The 23,917-nt window shown below is 46.6% G+C and overlaps 1 protein-coding gene across 1 annotated transcript in view; it reads right to left on the bottom strand.

Annotated features, from left to right (window-relative positions):
* LOC140210337 (pyrethroid hydrolase Ces2e-like) overlaps positions 1-23,917 on the bottom strand; it is a 39,399-nt gene that overhangs the window by 6,249 nt on the left and 9,233 nt on the right. The window contains exons 4-11 of the mRNA XM_072279211.1: positions 21,184-21,317; positions 15,336-15,489; positions 12,738-12,842; positions 10,130-10,234; positions 7,383-7,535; positions 6,099-6,179; positions 5,036-5,180; positions 3,480-3,629 (exon numbers count right to left, since the gene is read on the bottom strand). Coding sequence (XP_072135312.1) covers positions 3,480-3,629; positions 5,036-5,180; positions 6,099-6,179; positions 7,383-7,535; positions 10,130-10,234; positions 12,738-12,842; positions 15,336-15,489; positions 21,184-21,317 — 1,027 coding nt within the window. The remainder of the gene's footprint in view (positions 1-3,479; positions 3,630-5,035; positions 5,181-6,098; positions 6,180-7,382; positions 7,536-10,129; positions 10,235-12,737; positions 12,843-15,335; positions 15,490-21,183; positions 21,318-23,917) is intronic.

The following is a 23,917-nucleotide window of genomic DNA, read 5'->3' as shown; positions in this document are numbered from 1 at the left end:
CCTTTCATCATTTTATACATTTCTATAAGATCTCCTCTCGTTCTTCTGAATTCCAGTGAGTACAGTCCCAGGTGACTCAATCCCTCTTCATAGACTAACCCCCTCATCTCCGGAATCAACCTGGTGAACCTCCTCTGCACCGTCTCCAAAGCCAGTATATCCTTCCTCAAGTAAGGAGACCAGAACTACATGCAATACTCCAAATGCATCCTCACCAGTACCCTGTACAGTTGCAACATAACCTCCCTGCTCTCAAGTTTAATCTCTCTAGCAATGAAGGCCAACAATCCACTATCCTCTATCGGACTCCCCTTCTCCAGCCCTGTATCACTTTCACTAAACAACTTCCCAGCTTCTTCCCTCCCCCTCCCAGTTTCACCTATCACCTTGTGTTTCTCTCTCCCTTCCCGCCACTGCTTAAATCTACTCATCACCTTTTTTTCTCCAGTCCTGCCAAAGGTCTGACTGGCCTGCTGAGTTCCTCCAGCATTTTGTGTGTGTTGCTTGGATTTCCAGCATCTGCAGAATTTTTCTTGTTCAACATTCCATTTGCCTTCTCGACAGCCTGCTGCACTTGCAAACCAGCCTTTGTGATTCGTGCACAAGCCTTCCAAGTCCCTCTACACAGCAGCGTGCTGCAATCTCTTACTATTTAAATAATAATCTGAACTTTCATTTTTCCTTCCAAGGTGGGTGATCGCGTATTTACCAATATTGTACTCCAGCTGCCAGACCCTTGCCCACTCACTTAACCTATCTATATCTCTCTGCAGACTCTCCATATCATCTGCGTAATTTGTTTTTCCACTTAGTTTATTATCAGCAGCAAATTTGGATACACTACACTCTGTCCCCTCTTCCAGATCATTAATGTATATCGTGACCAGTTGTGGGCCCAGCACCGACCCCTGAGGCACACCGCTCACCACTGGTTGCCAACCAGAGAAACACCCATGTATCCCAACTCTCTGCTTTCTATTGGTTAACCAACTCTCTACCCATGCTAATAGATCACCCCCAACTCTATGCATCCTTATCTTATCTTGTACCCTCACAGGTGGTCCACATCCTGATGACATTGCCCAAATTTTAGTAGTCATACATTCAAACAAGGAGTCACACAAGTACACAGAGCATAGAACAGTACAGGACAGGCCCTTTGGCACGTATTGATGTGCCAACCTTTTAGTCTACTCAAAGCTCAATCTAACCCTTCCTTCTCTCATAGCCCTTCGTTTTCCCATGGGCCTGTCTAAGAGTCTCCTATATGTTGCTAATGTATCTGCTTCTATGACCATGCCTGGCAGTGCATTCTTTGTTCTCTGTTTAAAAAGAAAATCTACCTCTGACATCTCCCTTGTATTTTTCTCTAATCACCTTAAAATTCTGCTTCTCATATTAACCATCTCTGCCCCAGGAAAAAGTCTCTAGCTGTCCGCTCAAGGACTCTTATACACCTCTATCACTTCAAATCTCATCCTCCTTTGCTCCAAAAAGAAAATCCCTAGCTTGCTCAGTCTTTTCTCACAAGACATGCTCTCTAATCCAGGCAACATCCTGGTTGATCTCTTCTGCACCCTCTCCAAAGCTCCCACATCCTTCCTATAACGAGGTGACTAAAACTGAACACAATATTCCAAATGCAGTCTGACTAGACTTTAAAGATCTGCAACATTACCTTGCAACTCTTGAATTCAATATCCCAATGAATGAAGGCCAACACAGGAATGTTGCAACTATAATTAAACATTGGTCAGGCCACAGGGAGAATATTGTACAGTATACAGTTTGGGTTGCCACACTGCAGGGAAGATAAGCTACCAACAGACAGAGTGCAGAAGAGATTCACCAGGATGTTGCTTGGAATGGAGGGGTGTAGACTGGACAGGTCAGGTTTATTCTCTCTGAAGTTCAAAGCAATAAGTAAATTTATTATCAAGGTACTTACATGTCACCATATGCAACCCTCAGATTCATTTTCTTGTGGGAACTCACAGTAAGTACAAGGAAACAATATAGGCATCCGTTAGTCTCATGAGACCATGGATTTGTGCCTTGGGAGGTTTCCAGGGCGCAGGCCTGGGCAAGCTTGCATGGAAGACCAGCAGTTGCCCATGCTGCAAGTCTCCTCTCCACGCCACCGATGTTGTCCAAGGGAAGGGCACTAGGGCCAATACAGGTTGGCACCAGTGTCATCGCAGAACAACGTGTGGTTAATTGCCTTGCTCAAGGACACAACATGTTGCCTCAGCTGAAGCTCAAACTAGCGAACTTCAGATCACTAGACGCCTTAACCACTTGGCCGTGGGCCAACACAAGGAAACAATAGAATAAATGGAAAATCACACATAACAGGGTTGGCAAGCAACCAATGTGTAAAAGACAATGAAATGTGCAAAAACAAAAAGAAAAAAGTTATAAATAAATCAACCGTAAATGTTGAGAACCACAGAAGAAGAGTTCTGGAAAGTGAGTCCATAGTTTATAGGAACAGTTCAGTGATGGAGTGAGTGTGTTGAAGAGTCTGATGGTTGAGGTGTAAAAACCGTTCCTGAACCTGAAATGCTGGAAGCCAAGGGAGTCCATACAGAGGTTTATAAAATTAGCAGGGGTTAGAAAGGGTCGAAAGCTGGTCATTTACCCAGGGTATAGGACTCTAGAACTATAGCACACAGGGTTTAGGTGCGTGGGAAGAAAGTTAAAGGATATGTGAGGTGTAGGTTTTTCACATCTCACTGGTTAGTCTCTGGTATCAGCTGCCAGAGGAGGAGGTGGAGGCAGGTACAATGACAGTTGGACAGGTATATAATAGGTAAGGCAGGTACGAAGATAGTTGGACAGGTGTATGGTAGGTGAGGCAGGTAAACTGATAAAAACATAGAAAACATAGAAACATAGAAAACCTACAGCACAATACAGGCCCTTCGGCCCACAAAGCTGTGCCAAACAGGTCCTAACCTTAGAACTACCTAGGCTTACCCATAGCAGGTGTATCGTAGGTGAGGCAGGTACAAAGACAGTTGGACACGTGTATGGTAGGTGAGGCAGGTACAAGTACAGCTGGACAGGTGTATGGTAGGTGAGGCAGGTACAAGTACAGCTGGACAGGTGTATGGTAGGTGAGGCAAGTACAAGTACAGTTGGACAGGTGTATGGTAGGTGAGGCAGGTACAAAGACAGTTGGACAGGTGTATGGTAGTCCTTTAAGGTTATTATGAATCCTTTCATTTCTCTCACCACGGGATCCTGAATTGAACTAACAATAGTAATTGGAATAGGAAGGAAAAAGAAGGTTATAGGCTGAATTTGGACAAAAGGGATTATTGTAGATAGACATCCAGGTCAGCATAGATGAGATGGGCCGAAGGGCCTGTTTCTGTGCTGTAATACTCTACAATTCCAGACTATCCACAAGCTCCATGACTCCTTCCTGCTTATCCTATACCAAACCCAATCTAACATAGAGATCAGCTCGTTACCAAGCAGTACGTCGAAATCCCGGATGAAGGGGCCTCCAAAGACAAAGGAAAGTTCAGCGCCATGCGGAGCTCTTGTGAACTGGGGTATTCTTGTTTCATAGAAGCTGGCACGATGCTGGAATTCGTACAAAAACACAGGGTTTCTGTCATCTGTAAACCAACCACAGTAACAACAGATAAAGTCTTGTCACAACTACATCCTGGAATCTCAATGGATTGAACCCTTCCCATTCCCTGTCAATGTATATATTCCCAATGGACTGAACCATACTCATTCCCTGCCAATGTACAAATTTCCAAAGGACCAACCTCTTCCCAAGGAACTGAACTCTCCCGATTCACTGCAGATGTACAATTTCCCACAGAACCAAATTCTGCTCAAAGGACCAACCCCTTCCCATTCCCTGCCAATGTATAGATTCCCAATGGATCAAACTCTTCCCATTCCCTGCCAATGTATAGATTCCCAATGGATCAAACCCTTCCCATTCCCTGCCAATGTATAGATTCCCAATGGATCAAACCCTTCCCATTCCCTGCCAATGTATAGATTCCCAATGGACCAACCCCTTCCCAATGTACAAAACCCTTCCCATTCCCTGCCAATGTATAGATTCCCAATGGATCCAACCCTTCCCATTCCCTGCCAATGTATAGATTCCCAATGGACCAGCCCCTTCCCATTCCCTGCCAATGTATAGATTCCCAATGGATCAAACCCTTCCCATTCCCTGCTAATGTATAGATTCCCAATGGACCAACGCCTTCCCATTCCCTGCCAATGTATAGATTCCCAATGGATCAAACCCTTCCCATTCCCTGCCAATGTATAGATTCCCAATGGACCAAACCCTTCCCAATGTACAAAACCCTTTCCATTCCCTGCCAATGTACAGATTCCCAATGGACCAAACCCTTCCCATTTCCTGTCAATGTGCACAATCCCAATGAACCAAACCCTTCCCATTTGACTGAACCCTACTCATTCCCTGCCAATGTACAAATTTCCAAAGGACCAAATTTCCCACTTCTTGCTTATGTACACATTTCCAATGGTCCAAACCCTTCCCGATGGAGTAAATCCTTCCCATTCCCTGTCAATATGCAAATTACCAGAGGATCAAACTCTTACTATTCCTTGCTAATGTATAAATTCCCAAAGGACCAAACTTACCCCCTTTACTATCACTATTAATGATTCCCTAGGGAACAAACAAATTTCCATTCTCTCCAGCCTGTTAATAAACTAGGGAATTTATTTTTTACAGACCTTTCTATGATGAATTTTAAAAATCCTTTCTCAATGAATCAAAGCATTTCTCCATTCTCTCATAGATCTGGATATCCAATAAATCTAATCCATTCCCAGTCTCTCTCATGTAGATTTCCAATGAAGAAACCAATTCTCAAACTCTGTCATGAGAATCCCAATGGCTCAGATCCCTTCCCCATCACTGCCACTGTACTCTGGTCCCTTGTGAATCATGGCATTCCCATTCCTGACCCAGTGAGTGTTGAGCTTGTAAGGTGTAAGGGTGAAAGGAGACCAGCCTCACCTCTGTAGTACTGAGCTGCTCTCAGGGTTGGAATGGTGATAAACACATCACCGAATAAGTCGAGGTAACGCTCTTTCAGAAGGTCAGGGCTGTACACATCCTTGAAGTATTCCTCAAAAATCAGTTCTCCATTCTCAGCTCCAAACTAAACAAAGAGTTTAGTCACTCTGTGCCTCAGAAAACAAACACTGGCATCTATTTATGTATATATGATTTATTTATTTAGAGATCCCACGCAGGACAGGGCCTTCTCGACCTTTGAACCACACTGCCTAGCAACCTACCGTACAGCCCCGAACGTATTCACAGGACAATATTCGGTGAGCAACAAACCTACTATCCCGTACACCTTTGTACTGTGGGAGGAGGCTGGAGCACCTGGGCGAAACTCACATGTTCTATAAACTCCTTAGGGATTGAACTTCGAACTCTGATCCCCCCAACTGTAATATTTTATAACAAACTTCAGGCAAGAACAGCTGTGACGCCACTTTCAACAGATTATGGATCTGTATTACCAGATCCCTCTGTTCTACCACACTGCTCAGTGCCCTACGGTTCCCTGTGTAATTCCTTCCCAAGCTCACACTTGTCTGCATTAAATTCCACCTGTCATTTTTCAGCCCACTTTTCCAGCTGGTCCAGATACCACTGTAAACTTTGAAAGCCTTTCTTCCTACATCCAGAATCTTGGTGTCATCTGCATATTTTCAGATCCAGTTAACCACATTATCATTCAGATCAGTGATATAGTTGACACACAACAACAGACCAGCACTGATCCCTGCGGCACTCCACTAATCACAGGCTTCCAGGCAACCATATACTACCACTCTCTGGCTCCTCCCATGAAACCAATGTCAAATCTAATTTACTACCTCATCCTGAATGTGAGTGACTGAGCCTTTTTAACCAGCCTCCCATGTGGACATCATTAAAGGCCTCGTTAAACTCCATGTAGACATCATTTGGTGGGAGAAGCAAATGCCTCACTTGGGTACTTGTGGTCAGACGTGGAGAGTTTTTACTGGTTGGATCAATGAGTTCACCGAAGGTGCCTTACCATTGGGTAGAGATATGTTGTTATTTTCTCCTGAATTTCATCCCTGGTTATTCCGGCCTCCCAGTCAGGTTTGATGATGACCTGTGTGAGAACGGAGTGTGGGATTAAACATGGGAAGAGTCGCCAAGTTAAAGAACACAGAAACAGGCCCTACAGCCTAACTCCTCCATGCTGACCCACTTGCTTTCCTGAGCGGCCCATATCCCTCTAAACCTTTCCTACCAATATACCTGTCCGTAGTGACCATAAGACATAGTAGCAGAATTAGGCCATTCAGCCCATCGAGTCTACTCCACCATTCAATCATGGCTGATTTATTCCCTCTCTCAACTCTATTCTCCTTCCTTCTCTCCATAACCTTTGACACCCTGACTAATCAAGAACCTATCAAACTCCGTTTTAAATATACTCAATGACTTGGCCTTGACAGCTGTCTGTGGCATTGAATCCAACAGATTTACCACCCTCTGGCTAGAGAAATTCCTTCTCATCTCCATTTTAAAGGTATTCCCTGTATTCTGAGGCTGTGCCCTCTGATTCTGGACTGTCCCACTATTGGAAACATCTTCCCATGGATCCCCCCCATTCTTATAAACTCCAATGTGTACAGTCCCAGAGCCACTGCTCATTCATTAATATTTTCACTTCTGGGATCATTCTTGTAAACCCCCTCTGGACCCTCTCCGAGTCCAACACATCCTTTCCTAGATATGGAGCCAGAACTGCTCAAAACACAAGAAAAACTGCAGATGCTGGAGATCCAAAGTAACACACACAAAATGCTGGAGGAACTCAGCAGGTCAGGCAGCATCTGTGGAAAAGAGTAAACAGTCGAGATTTCAGACTGAGACCCTTCATCAGTCTTGGCCTGCTGTGTTCCTCCAGCATTTTGTATGTGTTGTTTCAATACTCCACATATGGTCTGACCAATGCCTTGTAAATCTTCAGCATGACATCCTTGCTCTTGTATTCTAGTCCTTTCGAAAGCAATGCTACATTGTATTTGCCTCCCTCACCACTGAATCAACCTGCAGATGAACCTTGAGGGAGTCTTGCATGAGGACTTTTGCACCTCCAATTTCTGAATTTGCTCCCCACTTAGAAAAATAGTCTCTGCCTTTATTCCTTCTACCAAAGTGCATGACTGTACACTTCCCTACCTGGCATTCCAACTGTCACCTCTTTGTCTGATCTCTTTACCTATCTGCTTCTTCCACACTACCTGCCCCTCCACCTATCTACTCTCTTAACCTCTCTGCGTGCCAAGCAACAGATCAGCATTACCTCTGGGTGTACGAGACTCTTTACTGCCTCCTCAGTAGTCACCCCGAGCAGGTATGGGATCTTCCGGAACTTTCCATCCTGGAACATCTTTTGAGGGTCATCAGGAAGGAAATATCCATCCGCCACAAAGGGTATTAACTGGTAGAGATCGTTCTGTAGACAGCAAGCAGAGAGGCAAGGGCAGGCTAGTGAAAGTATAACGCAGGAATATAAAAGCAGGGGTAGCGCACTCGGACTGCCAAGGCTACCCCACTTGAGTGCCCTGCCCTCATGCCCTCCTCTGTGCCTGTTCCTCATCGCCCTCAATTTGCTGACCTTTCAAACCGATACGTTACATTGCTGTAATCATGCAGAAGACCTGCCAGTGGTTAGGGAGACTTAGGTCCCACAACACCATGGTCAGGAACAGTTACAGTGCCTATAAAAAGTATTCACCCCCCCTTGGAAGCTTTCATGTTTTATTGTTTTACAACATTGAATCACAATGGATTTAATTTGGCTTTTTTTGACACTGATCAACAGAAAAGACTCTTCTGTGTCAAAGTGAAAACAAATTTCTACAAATTGGTCTAAATTTATTACAAATATTAAACTCAAAATAATTGATTGCATAATTACTCACCCCCTTCAAGTCAGTATTTAGTAGATGCATCTTTGGCAGCAATTACAGCCTTGAGTCTGTGTGGATAGGTCTCTATCAGCTTTGCACATCCAGACACTACAATTTTTCCCCTATTCTTCTTTACAAAACTGCTCAAGCTCTGTCAGATTGCATGGGGACATGAGTCAACAGCCCTTTTCAAGTCCAGCTACAAATCCTCAGTTCGATTGAGGTCTGGACTCTGACTTGGCCACTCCAGGACATTAACTTTGTCATTTTTAAGCCATTCCTGTATAGCTTTGGCTTTATGCTTGGGGTCATTGTCCTGCTGGAAAACGAATCAGCTTGCAGTTCTCTTGCAGACTGCATCAGATTTTCCTCCAGGGTTTCCCTGTATTTTGCTGCATTAATTTTACCCTCTACCTTCACAAGCCTTCCAGGGCCTGCTGCAGTGAAGCATCACCACGCTTCATGGTAGGGATGGTGTGTTTTTGATTATGTGTAGAGTTTGGCTGACACCTAACATGGCATTTAGTTAAAAAGCTCAGTTTTGGTTTCATCAGACCATAGAACTTTCTTCCAGCTGACTTCAAAGTCTCCCACATGCATTCTGGCAAACTCTAGCTGAGAATTCATGTGATTTTTTTTCAACAGTGGCTTTCTCTTTGCCACTCTCCCATAAAGCTGTGACTGGTGAAGCAACCAGGCAACAGATGTTGTATGCACAGTCTCTCCCATCTCAGGCTTTGAAGCTTGTTACTCATCCAGAGTTGTCATAGGTCACTTGGTGGACTCCATCACTCGTCCCCTTCTTGCACAGTCACTCAGTTTTCGAGGATGGCCTGCTCTTTACAGCTGTGTCATATTGCTTCCATTTCTTGATGATTGACTTAACTGTACTCCAAGGGATATTTGGTGACTTGGAAATTTTTCTTGTATCCATTTCCTGACTTGTGCTTTTCAATAACCTTTTCATGAAGTTGTTTGGAGTGTTCTTTTGTCCTCGTGGTGTAGTTTTTGCCGGGATACTGACTCACCAGCAGTTGAACTTTCCAGATCCAGGTGTATTTTTACTACAATCAATTGAAACAGCTTGACTCCACACAGGTCTCCAAAACACATCTCCATTTAACTAATTATGTGACTTCTAAAACCAATTGGTTGCACCAGTGATGATTTGGTGTGTCATATTAAAGGGGGTGAATACTTGTGCATTCAATTATTTTATGTTTTATATTTGTTTGGGTCACTTTGTAGAGATCTGTTTTCACTTTGACATAAAAGAGTCTTTTTCTGTTGATCAGTGTCAAAAAAGCTGAATTAAATCCACTGTGATTTAATGTTGTAAAACAATAAAACATGAAAACTTCCAAGGGGGGGGGGTGATTACTTTGTATAGGCATTGCGTTACCCTTCAACCATCAGGCTCCTGAACCAGCATGGATAACTTCACTCACTCAACACTGAAGTGATTCCACAACCTATAGACTCACTTTCAGGGACTCTACAGCTCTTGTACACAATATCATTTTTTAATTAATTTTTTTTGTGTATTTGCACAGATTGTCTTCTTTTCAAATTGGTTGTCAGTCTTTAGTTGTGTGTAGTTTTTCATTGATTCTATTGTATTTCTTTGTTTTATGGTGAATGCCTGCAAGAAAACAAATCTCAGGGTAGTGTATAGTGACATATGTGTACTTTTATAATAAGTTTTCTTTGAACTTTGAATTTGTACTGGGTCTACGTTACATTGCCAAACAACCCAGTTTCGATTTTGCCTGTCTCTAAGGTGATTCTGCCCGTGACCGTGTAGGTTTCCTCCGGGTGCTCCAGTTTCCCCCCACAGTCCAAAGATGTATGGCTTAGAGTTAGTAAGCTGCATGCATGATATGTCGTCACTGGAGGCATGGGAAAACTTGCAGGCTGCCCCCGGCACAATTCCTGGACTGTGTTGGTTGCTGACACAAACCACTCATTTCACTGTACAAATTGATGTTTTGATGTACATACGAGAAAGAAAGTAATCTTTCATCTGAGTTTTTTCCCCAGATACATGTGTGTGGCTGAGAGCTTCTGCTGGTGGTGAGGGTGACACTGCCATTTCACCCATTGTGACCGCACACTGAGTGATTTGGAAGGTACGCACCACACGGTTGGTGATTTGGGACATTTCATCCTCGGTCTTGTTCCGGAGACACTGTAGCAGGATCTGGGACCGGGTGTCATTGCAGCCTGCGATCTCAGCGGCTTCCTGTGGAGAACAGGCACAAAGTCAGGCTCTACCCTCTTGTCCCAGACAGCACACAGCAACACCATAGAACCAGATTCAATGCCAGCCTCCAGTGGTGTCTGTCTGCTAGAGACTCTACCCACCCCTGTCTGTCTCCCAACCATTGCTGTCTACCTCTATCTCCCTTCCCTCCCCTTCAACTCCCTTCCAACCCCATCTGTCCCCCCCTTTCCTCCTCCACCCCTTCCTTCCCCCACCCATCTCCAGTCCTTCTCACCTCCCTCCTCCTCCATTCCCCGTCTGTCTCCCTCTGTTTCCATCATTCTCCTGTCTGTCTCCCAGCCAGCTTATTTGTCTCATGGCCATCTCCTCTCTTTCCTCTCCACCCCCAACCTTCCTCCATCCTTCTCCAGATCCTTACCCCTCCTTCCTTTGTCTCCCCTCCTACCCTTCCTCATGTTCATCTCCTGTCCATCCCCAGTCCAGCCCCATCCATCACTATCCATCTCCCCTCACTCCACTGTCCATCCATGTCATTCTCCCCATCTATCCTCTATACATCTTCCTTCATCTCCCACCCTTTTCCAAATCCCTTTCCCCATCATCTCCCTGTCCATCTCCTCTTCCTCCTTCTCCATCCACTGCCCTTCCCCATTTGACTTGTGTCTGCTTCTCCTCCATCTCCCCCCTCCCCGTCCATCTCCTATCCATCTCTCCTGTCCATCCCTGTCCATCCTTGTCCATTACTGTCCATCTCTCCTGTCCGTCCTTGCCCATCTCTGTCCATTCTTGTCCATCTCTGCTCTTTCCCCTGTCCATCTCCCCTCCCTCCCTAATCTATCTCCCATCCATCTCTCCTATCCATCCTTGTCCATTCCTGTGCATCCTTGTCCATTCCTGTCCATCTCCCCTGTCCATCCTTGTCCATTCCTGTCCATCTCTCCTGTCCATCCTTGTCCATTCCTGTCCATCTCCCTTCCATCTCGCCCGTTCATCTCTCCTGTCCATCTCCTGTCTATCCCTATCCATTCTTGTCCATCTCCTCTGTCCATCTCTCATCCATCTCCTATCCATCTTCCCTGTCCGCCCCTTTCTGTCTTTCGACCTTCTCCCTTCCATCCCTGTCCGTCTCCTCTCCCTCCTCTGTCCATCTCTGTCCACCTCTCCTCCCTCCCCTGCCCACTCCATCTCTCTCCCCTCCCTCTCCCAACCATTTCTGTTCATCTCCCATCCATTACTCCTCCCTCCCCTGTCCATCTCCCATCCATACCCCCTCCCCCTCCAGTCTATCCCCGTCCATCTTCATTCTATCTCTCCTCCTCCCCTGTCCGTCCCTGTCCATTAACCCCATCCATCTCCTGTCTATCTCTCTTGTCTCTGGCTAGTGAAGTTATGGTGAGGTGCCTGACCTCCTGGGCTGTGACATCAGAGCAACATTCTCATCTCCCTTTCTCTTTCAGCTGAGAAGGCAACCCTTTGGTCCACTGACTGTCCCGTTCACTCAATCCCATCCACTGCCCCTATTTCCCCCACACCCTCTTGCACTTAGGGGCCAGATAACCCCACTTCAGACTGCCCCACCCCTCCCACTGCTCACTCTCTCCCTCCACAACTTGGTGACTGATTGGTACACTGACTAGGTCAATAGGGTAATAGAGCTTTTGGCATGTAAGCCTTCATAAATCAGAGTATTCTGTACAGGAGTTGGACGTTATGCTGAAAATGTATATTGCATCGGGGAGGCCTAATTTGGAGCATTGTCTGCAGTTCTGGTTACAGGAAAGATGTCAATAAGATTGAAAGATTTTTTTCAGTCTTGGTCTGTCCTGTGTTTTGTGATATCACACCGGAGGAAATATTGTATCATTTCTTAATGCATGCATTACTAAATGACAATAAAAGAGGACTGCGTGTCCTCATAATCTAAAAAAAAGAGTGCAGAGAAAATTTACAAGGACTTTGCTGGGAATTGAGAACCTGAGTTACTGGGAAAGGATGAATAGGTTAGGACTTTATTTCCTGGAGTGTAGGAGAATGAGGTGAGATTTGATGGAGGTATACATAATTATAAGGGGTTTAGATAGGGTAAATGCAAGCAGGCTTTTTCCACTGAGGTTGGTTGAGACAAAAACTAGAGGTCAAGGGTGAAAGGTGAAACATTTGAAGGAAACTTGAGGGGGAACTTCTTCACTCAGAGGGTGGTGAGAGTGTGGAACGAGCTGACAGCAGAAGTGGTGGATGTGGGTTTGATTGCAACATTTAAGAGAAGTTTAAATGGATGTGAGGAGTATGGAGGGCTATGGTCCACTGCAGGTTGATGGGACGAGGCAGAGTAACCATTTGGCATGGCCTAGATGGGCTGAAGGGCCTTCTTCTGTGCTGCAGTGCTCTGTGATTCTAAACAGGTCCTACTGTGAGCTTCTAAAAACCCAGAGCCAGGTTTCATCTGAGGCTCCTCTGGTGAAAACCCTACACATGGTGACCCCTGCACGAAGCAAGCCCTCTGACTGGTGAAGACACTCACGCGTGCCAGCTGGGTTGGTAGCGGGGGTAACAGACCCGGCATCAGTGCGCTCCCGCTCTGTAAAATGGCCTTGTGGAACAGGTTGGCAGAGAGCGGAGACAGCGCCTAGAGAAACAGGAGATGGGAATGAACCAGGCCCGTGGAAGGATCTGCAGAGGATCCATTCTCCCAGCAGATCTGGTCAGCTACTTACAGGAAAGATATCGATAAGACCGAGAGAGGGCAGGGGAAATTTACCAGGATGTTGCCAGGACTTAACGACATGAGTTATAGGGAAAGGTTGAATAGGTTTGGATTTTAATCCCTGGAACGTAGGAGAATAAGAGAGATTTGATAGGGGTACTGCATACTAAACTATGAGGGGTGCAGACCGTATGACAAGGGAGTAGAATGAGGGAATTTCAGCCCAATGAGTCTCCAGTCCATCACGGTTGATTTATTATACCTGCCAAACCCATTCTCCTTCTTCTCCCTGTAATCTTTGACACCCTGACTAATCAGGAACCTGCTTTAAATATACGCAATGACTTGGTCTCCACAGCCGTCTGAGGCAATGAATTCCACAGATTCACCATCCTCTGGTTAAAGAAATTCCTTCCTGAATCTCTGCATTTGGAATATTGTGAGCAGTTTTAGGCCCCGTATCTAAGAAAGGATATGCTGGCATTGGAGAAGGTCCAGAGGAAGTTCACAAGAATAACCCCGGGAATGAAAGGGTTATTGTATGAGGAGTGTTTGAAGGTTCTGGGCCTCTACTCGCTGGAGCTTGGAAGAATGAGGGGGTTTCTTGTTGAAACGTATTGAATATTGAAAGGTTTAGATAGTGTGAACATTGAGATTATGTTTTCTATACTGTGGGAGTCTAGGACCAGAGGGCACAGCCTCAGAATACAAGGACACCCGTTTAGAACAGAGAGGAGGGGGAATTTCTTTAGGTAGAGGGTGGTGAATCTGTGGAATTCATTGCCACTGACAGCGATGGAGGCCAATTCATTGGGCATATTTAAAGTGTTAGTTGATGGGATGTCAAAGGTTACAGGGAAGAGGCAGGAGATTGGGATTCTGAGGGAAAGTCAATCAGCTGTGATGGAATGGCAGAGCAGACTCGATGGGCTGAATGGCCCATTTCAGCTCCCATCTCCTAATTCTGCCAGGATTGGCCATGGAAATGAGCAGACTGCATGCTGCTCTTCCTGAGCTGAGGGATGGGACTGGGAATGGGAGGAGATCCACTTTGGTGAGTATCTTAAGGCTGGAGCACCATTGGAGCAGGGATGGCAATGGTCGGAGAATAAAGGCCCGTGCCTGGGATTGGGAGGATAACGATTGCATTCGGGAACAGCCAGAGCGGGAGTTGGTCCGGGGCAGGTGGAGGCCAGAATGTGGTGGGATAGATGGTTGACTGATTGGACTGGTGAGGAGAGAATGGAGAGGGTTTGGATATTCGGGGAGGGGTGGATTCGGGTAGGGGTAAAGTGAGATGGGGAGGGATGAGGAAATATGGGATGGGGAGGGGTGAGGAAGTGTTGAATGGGGAGGGGTGAGGAAGTGTGGGGTGGGGAGGGGTGAGGAAGTGTGGGGTAGGGAGGGATGAGGAAGTGTGGGGTGGGGAGGGGTGAGGAAGTGTGGGGTGGGGAGGGGTGAGGAAGTGTGGGATGGGGAGGGATGAGGAAATGTGGGGTGGGGAGGGGTGAGGAAGTGTGGAATGGGGAGGGGTGAGGAAGTGCGGGGTGGGGAGGGGTGAGGAACTGTGGGATGGGGAGAGGTAAGGAAGTGTGGGGTGGGGAGTGATGAGGAAGTGTGGGATGGGGAGTGATGAGGAAGTGTGGGGTGGGGAGGGATGAGGAAGAGTGGGGTGGGGAGGGATGAGGAAGTGTGGGATGGGGAGGGGTGAGGAAGTGTGGGATGGGGAGGGACGAGGAAATGTGGGGTGGGAGGGATGAGGAGAGATGAGGAGGGATGAGGAAGTGTGGGATGGGGAGGGGTGAGGAAATGTGGGATGGGGAGGGATGAGGAAATGTGGGATTGGGAGGGATGAGGAAGTGTGGGGAGGGGAGGGATGAGGAAGTGTGGAGAGGGGAGGGATGAGGAAGTGTGGGGTGGGGAGGGGTGAGGAAGTGTGGGGTGGGGAGGTGTGAGGAGAGATGAGGAGGGGGGTGCAGATATAAAATGCTGGGGGAACTCAGCAGGTCAGGAATGAATGAACAGTTGATGTTTCGGGCCACGGATTCATCAGAATTCAAGTCTCGGCCTGAAATATCATCTGTTTATTCCTCCCAATAGATGCTGCCTGAGCTGCTGAGTTCCTCCAGCATTTTGTGTGTGTTGCTCTGGATTTCCAGCATCTGCAGAGTCCTGGGGAGGGAAGTGTAGAGGTGAGGGGTGTGTTTCCCGCCGCTGTTAACTGTGACACCTGCTGGAATGCGGTTGACTCTCGGAGGGCTCCGAGTTTTCTAGTGACTTGAGGGATCGAGAAAGTCAGGGATGGTTCCAACCCTTCCTTCCACCCCACCCCACCCACAGTTCACAAGGTGCTGGGTGGGAGACGTGTTGGAACATGACTGCGGGGAGGCGGGGTACGCAGTGACTGGTCCATACGTGCAGAGAGACGCTGAGACTCCCAACAGACTCTCCGAACAGTGTGACCTGCTGGGGGTCGCCCCCGAACTGCCCGATATTCCTCTGCACCCACTGAAGAGCTGCCACTTGGTCCAGGAACCCGAAGTTACCCCTCGCCCACTCGTCTCCCGTGCTGCAGTGAGAACAAAGTACAAGGAAAGAGTTAAATCCTGAGATGTAGCTCTCTAACAGAGAGACGCTGCGTTGAATCAAAGGGACTGATGCAGAGGACGAGTTAAAAAAAGCATAGGAACACAGAACATTCGAGGATAGAAACAGGCCCTGTCTGTGCTAATCTTCCCCATTACACCAGTCTGTACGTAATCCATACCCGGTACCACTGACTGGTTGTATCACCAACTGCTTCGGCAATTGCAAGGATTCTGACCAAGGGCTGCAAGGGCTGCAAGGACTGCAAGGACTGCTGAGAGAATCATCGGGGTCTCTCTGCCACCCATCAGAGATATGTATTAGGAATGCTGTGCATGCAGGCAGGGCCCTCAGCATAGTCAGTGAACCCTCGCAACCGTCCAACTATCTCCGACCCCTACCAACAGAGAGCAAGTTGGATAAGGACTGTTCGGATGGGAAACAGCTTCTTCCCCCAGGCAGTGAGACTACTGAACTGCCTGCCCCCACCCAGGCCTCATCACGTATGAAGCACCTACAACTTTTTAACTTGTGTCAGTGAAGGCACCCAATACTAAATGTCAACCTTCTGGAATATATTTTACTATTTGTTGATTTATTTGTGGTAATATTACTTTATGTGTTGTGTGTAAGTTATAAGTACTGTGTTGTGTACCCTGTTGTGTACCTCGGTTAGTGGTAGTGGTCTATGGTATAAAGAAGGTTGGTCTGGAGGAATATTATTTTGTTTGACTGAATGACAATAAACTCAACATAAACTTGATATCGCTATTCTAACATTCTCTGCTTGTTCATGTTTCTGTCTAAATGCCTCTTAAATGTTGCAGTTGCATCTGTGTCTAAACCTTCTGTGAGAGCACCCACCACGCTCTGTGTAGAGTCTCTTTTAAACTCCCCCACCCCCCTCACCCTGCACCCAAGTGCTCTCGTATTTGACATTTCCACTCTGGAAAAAAGACACGGACTCTCTGCTTCTTGCAATTTTATAAAGTTGAGGTCTCAACTCAGCCTGTGATACTCCAGAGGAGATAACCCAAGTTTGTCCAATCCTTCCTGATATGTCCTTGCTCCGGATCCAGGCAGCTGTTCTGCGCCTTCTCCAAGACAGAATAAGTAAATTGGCTTATTTTTGTCCATGTATGGAAATTACACTGAGGCCAAACCAAAGTTCTCTACATTTCTACATACACACTTCCAGGATTTTATATTCAGCCCCCAGATAATGAAGGCAAACATGTCCTCCAACTTCTAGAAACATAGAAAACTTAGCACAATACAGGCCTTTCGGCCCACAAAGCTGTGCTGAACATGTCCCTACCTTAGAAATTATCTAGGGTTACCCATAGCCCTCTATTTTTCTGAGCTCCATGTACCTGTCCAGGAGTCTCTTAAAAGACCCTCTTGTATTCCCCTCCACCACCGTCACTGGCAGCCCATTCCATGCACTCACCACTCTCTGCGTAAAAAACTTATCCCTAACATCTCCTCTGTACCTCCTTCCAAGCACCTTAAAAATATGCCCTCTTGTGCTAGCCATTTCAGTCCTGGGAAAAAGCCTCTGACTATCTACATGATCAATGCCTCTCATTATTTTATACACCTCTATCAGGTCACCTCTCACCTTCTGTCGCTCCAAGGAAAACAGGCCGAGTTCACTCAACCTGTTCTCATAAGGTACGCCCTCCAATCCAGGCAACATCCTTGTAAATCTCCTCTGCACCCTCTCTATATTATCCACAACCTTTCTGTAATGAGGTGACCAGAACTGAATACAGTACTCCAAATGGGGTTTGATCAAGATCTTATATTAACATTACCTCACAGGTCTTGCACTCAAACCCACGGTTGATGAATGCCAACACACCATATGCCTTCTTAACAACACTGATACCCTGTGCAGCAGCTTTGAGTGCCCTATGGACACAGATCCCAAGATCTCCCAGATCCTCTACACTGCCAAGAGTCTTACCATTTATATTATATTCTATCTTCAAACTGGACCTACCAAAATGAACCACTTCACACTTACCCAGGTTGAACTCCATCTGTCACTTCTCAGCCCAGTTTTGCATCCTATCAATGTCCCGCTGTAACCTCTGACAGCCCTCCACACTATCCACAACACCCCCAATCTTTGTGTCATCAGCAAACTTACTAACCCACCCTTCTAGCTCATCCTGATCATTTATAAAAATCACAAAGAGAATTCAGGAGATTACAAGTAGGATAGATAAAGGGGATGCAGTGGATGTTGTATATTTGGACTTTCAGAAGGCCTTTGACAAGTGCCACACATGAGGCTGCTTACCAAGTTAAGAGCCCATGGAAAGTTACTGGCACGGTTATAGCATTGGCTGATTGGTAGGACGCAGCGACTGGGAGTAAAAGAATGCCTTTCTGGTTGGCTGCCAGTGACTAGTGGTGTTCCGCAGGGGTCGGTGTTGGCATGACTTCTTGCTGTGTATCAATGATTTGGATGATGGAATAGATGTCTTTGTTGCCAAGTTTGCAGATGATATGAAAATTGGTGGAGGGGCAGGTAGTGTTGAGGAAACAGGAAGGCAGCAGAATGATTTAGATTCGGAGAATGGGCAAGAGAGTTGCAAATGAAATATAATGTTGAAAAATACACGGTCATGCACTTTGGTAGCAGAAATAAATGTGCGGACTCCTTTCTAAACGGGGAGAAAATCCAAAACTCTGAGATGCAAACGGTCTGGGGAGTCCTTGTGCAGAACACCCTGAAGGTTAACTTGCAGGCAGAGTCAGTGGTGAGGAATATTATCATTCATTTCAAGAGGTCACTGGTGAGGCCTCATCTTGAGTATTGCAAACAGTTTTGAGCTCCTCATCCAAGAAAAGATATGCTGGCATTGAAGAGAGTTCATTCACAAGAATAATTCTGGGAATAAAAGGAATGTTTGATGGCTCTGGGTATGTACCCACTGGTACTTAGAAGGATGAGGGGGGATCTTTCGGATGAAACTTTTTGAATGTTGAAAGGCCTAGACAGAGTAGATGTAGAGAGGATGTTTCCCATGGTGGGGGAGTCTAGGACAAGAGGGCACAGCCTCAGGATAGAGGGGCGTCCATTTAAAACAGAGATGCAGGGAAATTTCATTAGCCAGAGGGTAGTGAATTTGTGGAATTTGTTACCAGAGGCAACTGTGGAGGCCAGGTCATTGGGTGTATTTAAGGCAGAGATTGATAAGTTCTCAATTGGACATGGCATCAAAGGTTACGGAGGGAAGGCCGGGAGTGGAGCTGGGGAGCGGAAAAAGGATCAGCCATGATGGAACAGACTCGACGGGCCAAATGGCCTAATTCTGCTCCTATGCCTTATAGTCTTTTGATTCTGCCAAGACTATGATTATTCTTGGCAAGTTTTTCTACAGAAATGGTATGCTATTGCCTTTTTCTGGGCAAAGTCTTTACAAGACAGGTGACCCCAGCCATTATCAGTACTTTGTCTGCCTGGCGTCAGTGGTCGCATAACCAGGACTTGTGATATGGACCAGCTGCTCATACGGCCATCCACTACCTTCTCCCATGGCTTCATGGTCTGGGGGGACTAAGCAGGTGATTCAAACACCTATGGAAGAATGTGTATAGAGTTGGATTTCTGTATGTCAGGTCATTAGTAACCCAGGGACTCACTGTACGCGTTCTGCTTGCTCTCAGCCTTTCAAAGTACAGCACCTCACGCCCGCCTGGATTAGTTGTCAAATTGTACATTATATATCCCAAGATAGAGTGAAAAACTTTGTTTTGCGAGCCATCCATACAGATCATTTCATCACGTTCAGATAGTCCGGGGAGAACAATAACAGAACGCAGAATCAGACCATGGATATGGGACGAGAATGAAGTGTTCCAGTTACGGACGAAGTACAGTGCAGGCAGACAGTAATATGTAAGGTCATAACCAGGTAGACTGTGAGGTCAGGAGCCCATCCTTATTCTACTGGTCCTGTAACAGGGTAGAGGCTGTTGTAGAGCCAGGTGGTACGTGCTTTCAGGCTTTGCATCTTCTGCCAAGTGGGAGGGGAGAAGAAAGTATGTCCAGGTTGGTGGGGTCTTTGATTACACTGGCTGCTTTAATGAGGCAATGAGAGTGTGGATGAACAGCTGATTAAATTCCATTTGCTACTTCTCCACCCAAGTTTTCATCAAACTATATCCAATACACTTGTCCAGGTTGACACACGGTCCCAACACGTTGATATCAATGGCCAAGAAGCTCATGAATGCCTGTCTCAGGTGTGACGGGGTCCTGAATTACCCCATGAACTGTGCTTTTGAAAAGAGAGAGAGAGAGAGTTATTTAACACTGACATCTTGTCTTTAAGAGAGAGAGACGAAGACAGCTTTGGATGATGTTACGGGTTTTCTGCAGCATGTTTACATTTTTACAAGGACACGGGTTTCAGCTTCTGTGTTCTTACAGAGAGAGAGGGGAGGAGCTGTTTGATGGATAACTGGTATTCAGCACGGTGAGATAAATAGAAAGTCAGATGATAAGTGGACAGACACATGGTTTTGGACACTGAATGAGCTTTGTTGTGCCCACAGAAAAAGTGGGTTTTGGAGGATCAATCACGAGGATTGATCAGCGGCTCTCACAGTGTGAAAAGGGAGTGACTGGTGGGGAGTTATTTGTGTGTCCAATCCTCGCCTGGGTTGATAATTCCACCACAGAAGAACGGTCCCCTTTGTTGTGGTCACAGTCGGTGACTTCTAAAGGATTGTGGAGGGCAACGGGAAGATCGACGGTGTCAGCTCACCTGAAGACTCAAATCTCTTTCTCTCTCTCCATCACTACTCAACTCAATACCATGAACTGAACTGAACTTTACTCATCATTGTAAGACTATCTATTTACCCCTAGACTTGAAGAAGCTTGGTTTTCATATATTTCCACACTTACTTACATATAATCATTGCTAACCTGTTTGATTTATCTTCATTTATATTACTGTATTGTGTAGTTACTAATAAATATTATTAGTTAATAGCAATACCGGACTCCAAAGTGTTTTCCATCTCTGCTGGTTCTTTAACCCGTCACGGGGTACGTGACATTGGAAGCTAAACAAATTTGGCATGTCTCCATCAACCCTCACCAGCTTTTATCGACGCACGAACCTCTCTGACGGGTCATGTCTTGGTTTGGCAACTGCTCTGCCTGAGACCCCAAGACACTGCAGTGAGTTTTGGGCAGCTCAGCACATCACAAGGACCAGCCTCCCCTCACTGCCTCTGTAAAGCAGCCAGCGTAATCAAAGACCCTTCCCGCCCCAGCCATCCCTCTTCTCCTCTCTCCCATCAGGCAGAAGATACAAAAGTATGAAAGCACATCCCCCTGAGGCTCAAAGACACCTTCTACCCCAGGTGACAGTGTATTTGGTTGGTTGGATCGTCGGGTAGCTGTGTATCAGAGGGTACATATCTTACCTTGGAAACGATAGAGCACTTCCTGTCTCGTGGGCACGCTGTTATTTAGGGAACCAATTAACCATTGTCCTCCAACACACGCCATTACCGAGGGAAGCGATCAATCAACCAATCACTGCTCTCCAATGCTCACTGTTACCTAGAGGACCGGTCAGCTGCTGCTCTCCAATACGTAGTTACCTGGGGAAGCAAGTGACTTTTGCTCTTGAACACACGGGGTTACCTGAGGAATCCAGCCACGCTGATCCGGTATTGGATCACCACTACCACCACATTCCCGACGCTGGCCAAAGCCGACCCATGGAATATGGAACTCTTTCCCAGAATGAAGGCACCCCCATGAATGAAAACCATGACCTGAGAGGTGATCGGAATGGGGAACGGGAAGAAAGAGAAAGGTTAGTGCCACAAATCGTTTAATACCAGGGTTCTAGAAATGTCTCAATGTCTTCTGTCAGATCTCTGGAATTCTCTGCCCCCCTGGGGTGGTGGGGGCAGGAGGGAGATTGGATCTTTTTTTCGGGTGGAGATACAGTACCGGGCTAAAGTACAGCACTGTGCGAACGTCTCAGGCACGTGTATATAGCCAGGGTGCCTAAGACATTTGCACAGTGCTGTACTTGTCAGTGTGGAGTGGAGAGCGAGGCTGTAAACCTGGCAGGAGCAAAGGGTGACCAGGGTGAGGGGCTGGTGGCAGAGAAGGAGAGCTGGGTGCAGGTGCAGATACCCCCAGCCCTGAGACACCAGACAAGGTCATTTGATTCCAAACAATTAGCTTATTAATCATAACAGAACGTATCTTTGGTTCTTCCTGCTCCCTCCCCTCCCCCTTCCCCTTTTCCCAGCCATGATTCCCCTCTCCCTGCCCCCTTCCCACTCTCAGTCCATGATAGAGACCCATATCAGAATCAGGTTTATCATCACTTATATACGTCACAAAATTAGTTTCTTTTTGCGGCAGCAGTACAGATCAATATATAAGATTAGTACAGTACTGTGCAAATGTCCTGGGCTCCCTCGCTATACTGTATATATGTGCCTAAGACTTTTGCACAGGACTGTAGATAAACATTTGAAAGATTGGGTGTATTTTATTGATTAATCTTTGTGCTTGTTGAATGTCTTCAGCACCATTGTGGCCTGAGTGTAGGTGACCTTGACCGTGAGAGTGCAATAGCCTGTGGGAAGAACCATGAGAACATGAATGTTACTTGAACACAAGGGTGGGGCTGGTGAAGAATGGTCTGGTTCAGTGCTTTGAGATGTTGCCAATATTGGTCCACACTGCAGTATTCCATATCATTGGACAGGGTACACAAGCAGAGCATTGGGGTAGTTCTCCAGGCTTCACCGATGGGCTGGGCATGAACGGTGCCACGGCTCGGTAGATTGGGAGGTGTGCTGCAAGGAGAGGTACCCGTGCATGCTAGATACTGTAAGTATTTTAATACTTGCCCTGTCCTAATAAATATAGTTTTAAGTAGATAATTGGAGTTTGTGACTTTCTGACTTAGTGAGCTGAGTTCGCGAACCTTTTGGTGTAACGTGACCGGGGGGATTGAGGGTTACAGAGAGCTGACACAGAAGAGGAGTTGTAACCCTTGTAGATCAGCCATGATTACGCTGATCTGTGGGGCACGCTGAGGAACCAGATGGCCTCCCTGCTCCTACTTTTTGTGAGCACATCGAGCACCTTCACTCTGTCCACTGTAAAAGATTGGATCTCTTGATGGCCACACATTTCAATTAGACCTCCCATTCCTATTCAGACTTGTCTGTCCATGGCCTCTTCTATGGTCACAATAAGGCCATTCTCATGTTGGGCAAGAAACGCCTCATCTTCTATCTGGATAGCCTCCAACCTGATGGCATGAACATCGATTTCTTGAACTTCTGGTAGATTTTCCCTGCTCGTTTCCATCTGCTTCCATTCAGCACCCTGGCTCCCCGCTCACCTTTCCTCTTATCGTTACCTGCCTATCACCTCCTGCAGGTGACCCTCCCCCTTCCCATGGTCAACTCTCCTCTCCAATCAGATTCCTTCTTCTTCAGCCCTTTACCTTTTCCACCTATTATCTCCCTGCTTCTTACTTCCTCCCTCACCCACCTTGGCATTCTAGCTTGTATTCTTTCTCTTCCCCCCCACCGCCTTCTTATTCTGATGTCTTCCCCCTTCCTCTCCAGCCTTGATTAAAGGTCGTGGCCTGAAACGCCTACTATTCATTCATTTCCATTGACGCTCAGTTCCTCCAGCATTCTATGTGAGGTGACCACAACTTACTAACCCGGACCTGTTCATCTTTGGACTGTGGGAGGAAACCAGAGCACCCGGAGGAAACCCACACGGTCACAGGGAGAACTTACAGACAGCGGCTGGAATCGAAGCCGGATTTTGCCCCCGGATACATGCTGCCCCCACAGAGACCACTGGCCTGGCTTTTGCTGTTACAGTCCTCAGGAGCTGGTCTCTTCTGACTCAGAGACAGGAGCTGGCGGCCGGAGGTGAAGGGGTGGGGAGGGGAGATGTTATGTGAGCACACACCACACATCCAACTCAGATTTCCAATATTCATTGGAACAAATGGGCACAGGGTGATGTACTGATGGGAGGATAGTGAGGAAGAGATTCATGTTTAAATTTATTAATCATATTTTTCCCTATTTGCTTAATATGTCTGTAATCTGATGCTTCAATGCAGCCTTATTTCGTGTGTGTTTCTCTGTGAATGTGATTAACAAGTGTGGACACATGACTTTCACACAGATCACTGTAATCACTGGATTCCATGCTGGATTGGCTGCTGCTCTGCTGTGTTCACTCAGTGCTGCCCTCTGGTGTTCCATCGGTGCTGCTCTGCTGTGTTCACTCGGTGCTGCCCTCTGGTGTTCATTCAGTGCTGCCCTCTGGTGTTCACTTGGTGCTGCCCTGCTGTATTTGCTCGGTGCTGCCCTCTGGT

This window comes from Mobula birostris, chromosome 15 (assembly GCF_030028105.1).
Source record: "Mobula birostris isolate sMobBir1 chromosome 15, sMobBir1.hap1, whole genome shotgun sequence".
Lineage (NCBI taxonomy): Eukaryota > Metazoa > Chordata > Chondrichthyes > Myliobatiformes > Myliobatidae > Mobula > Mobula birostris.
The sequence above is the reverse complement of the archived record's forward strand: the minus strand, read 5'-3'. Positions and strand labels throughout refer to the sequence as shown.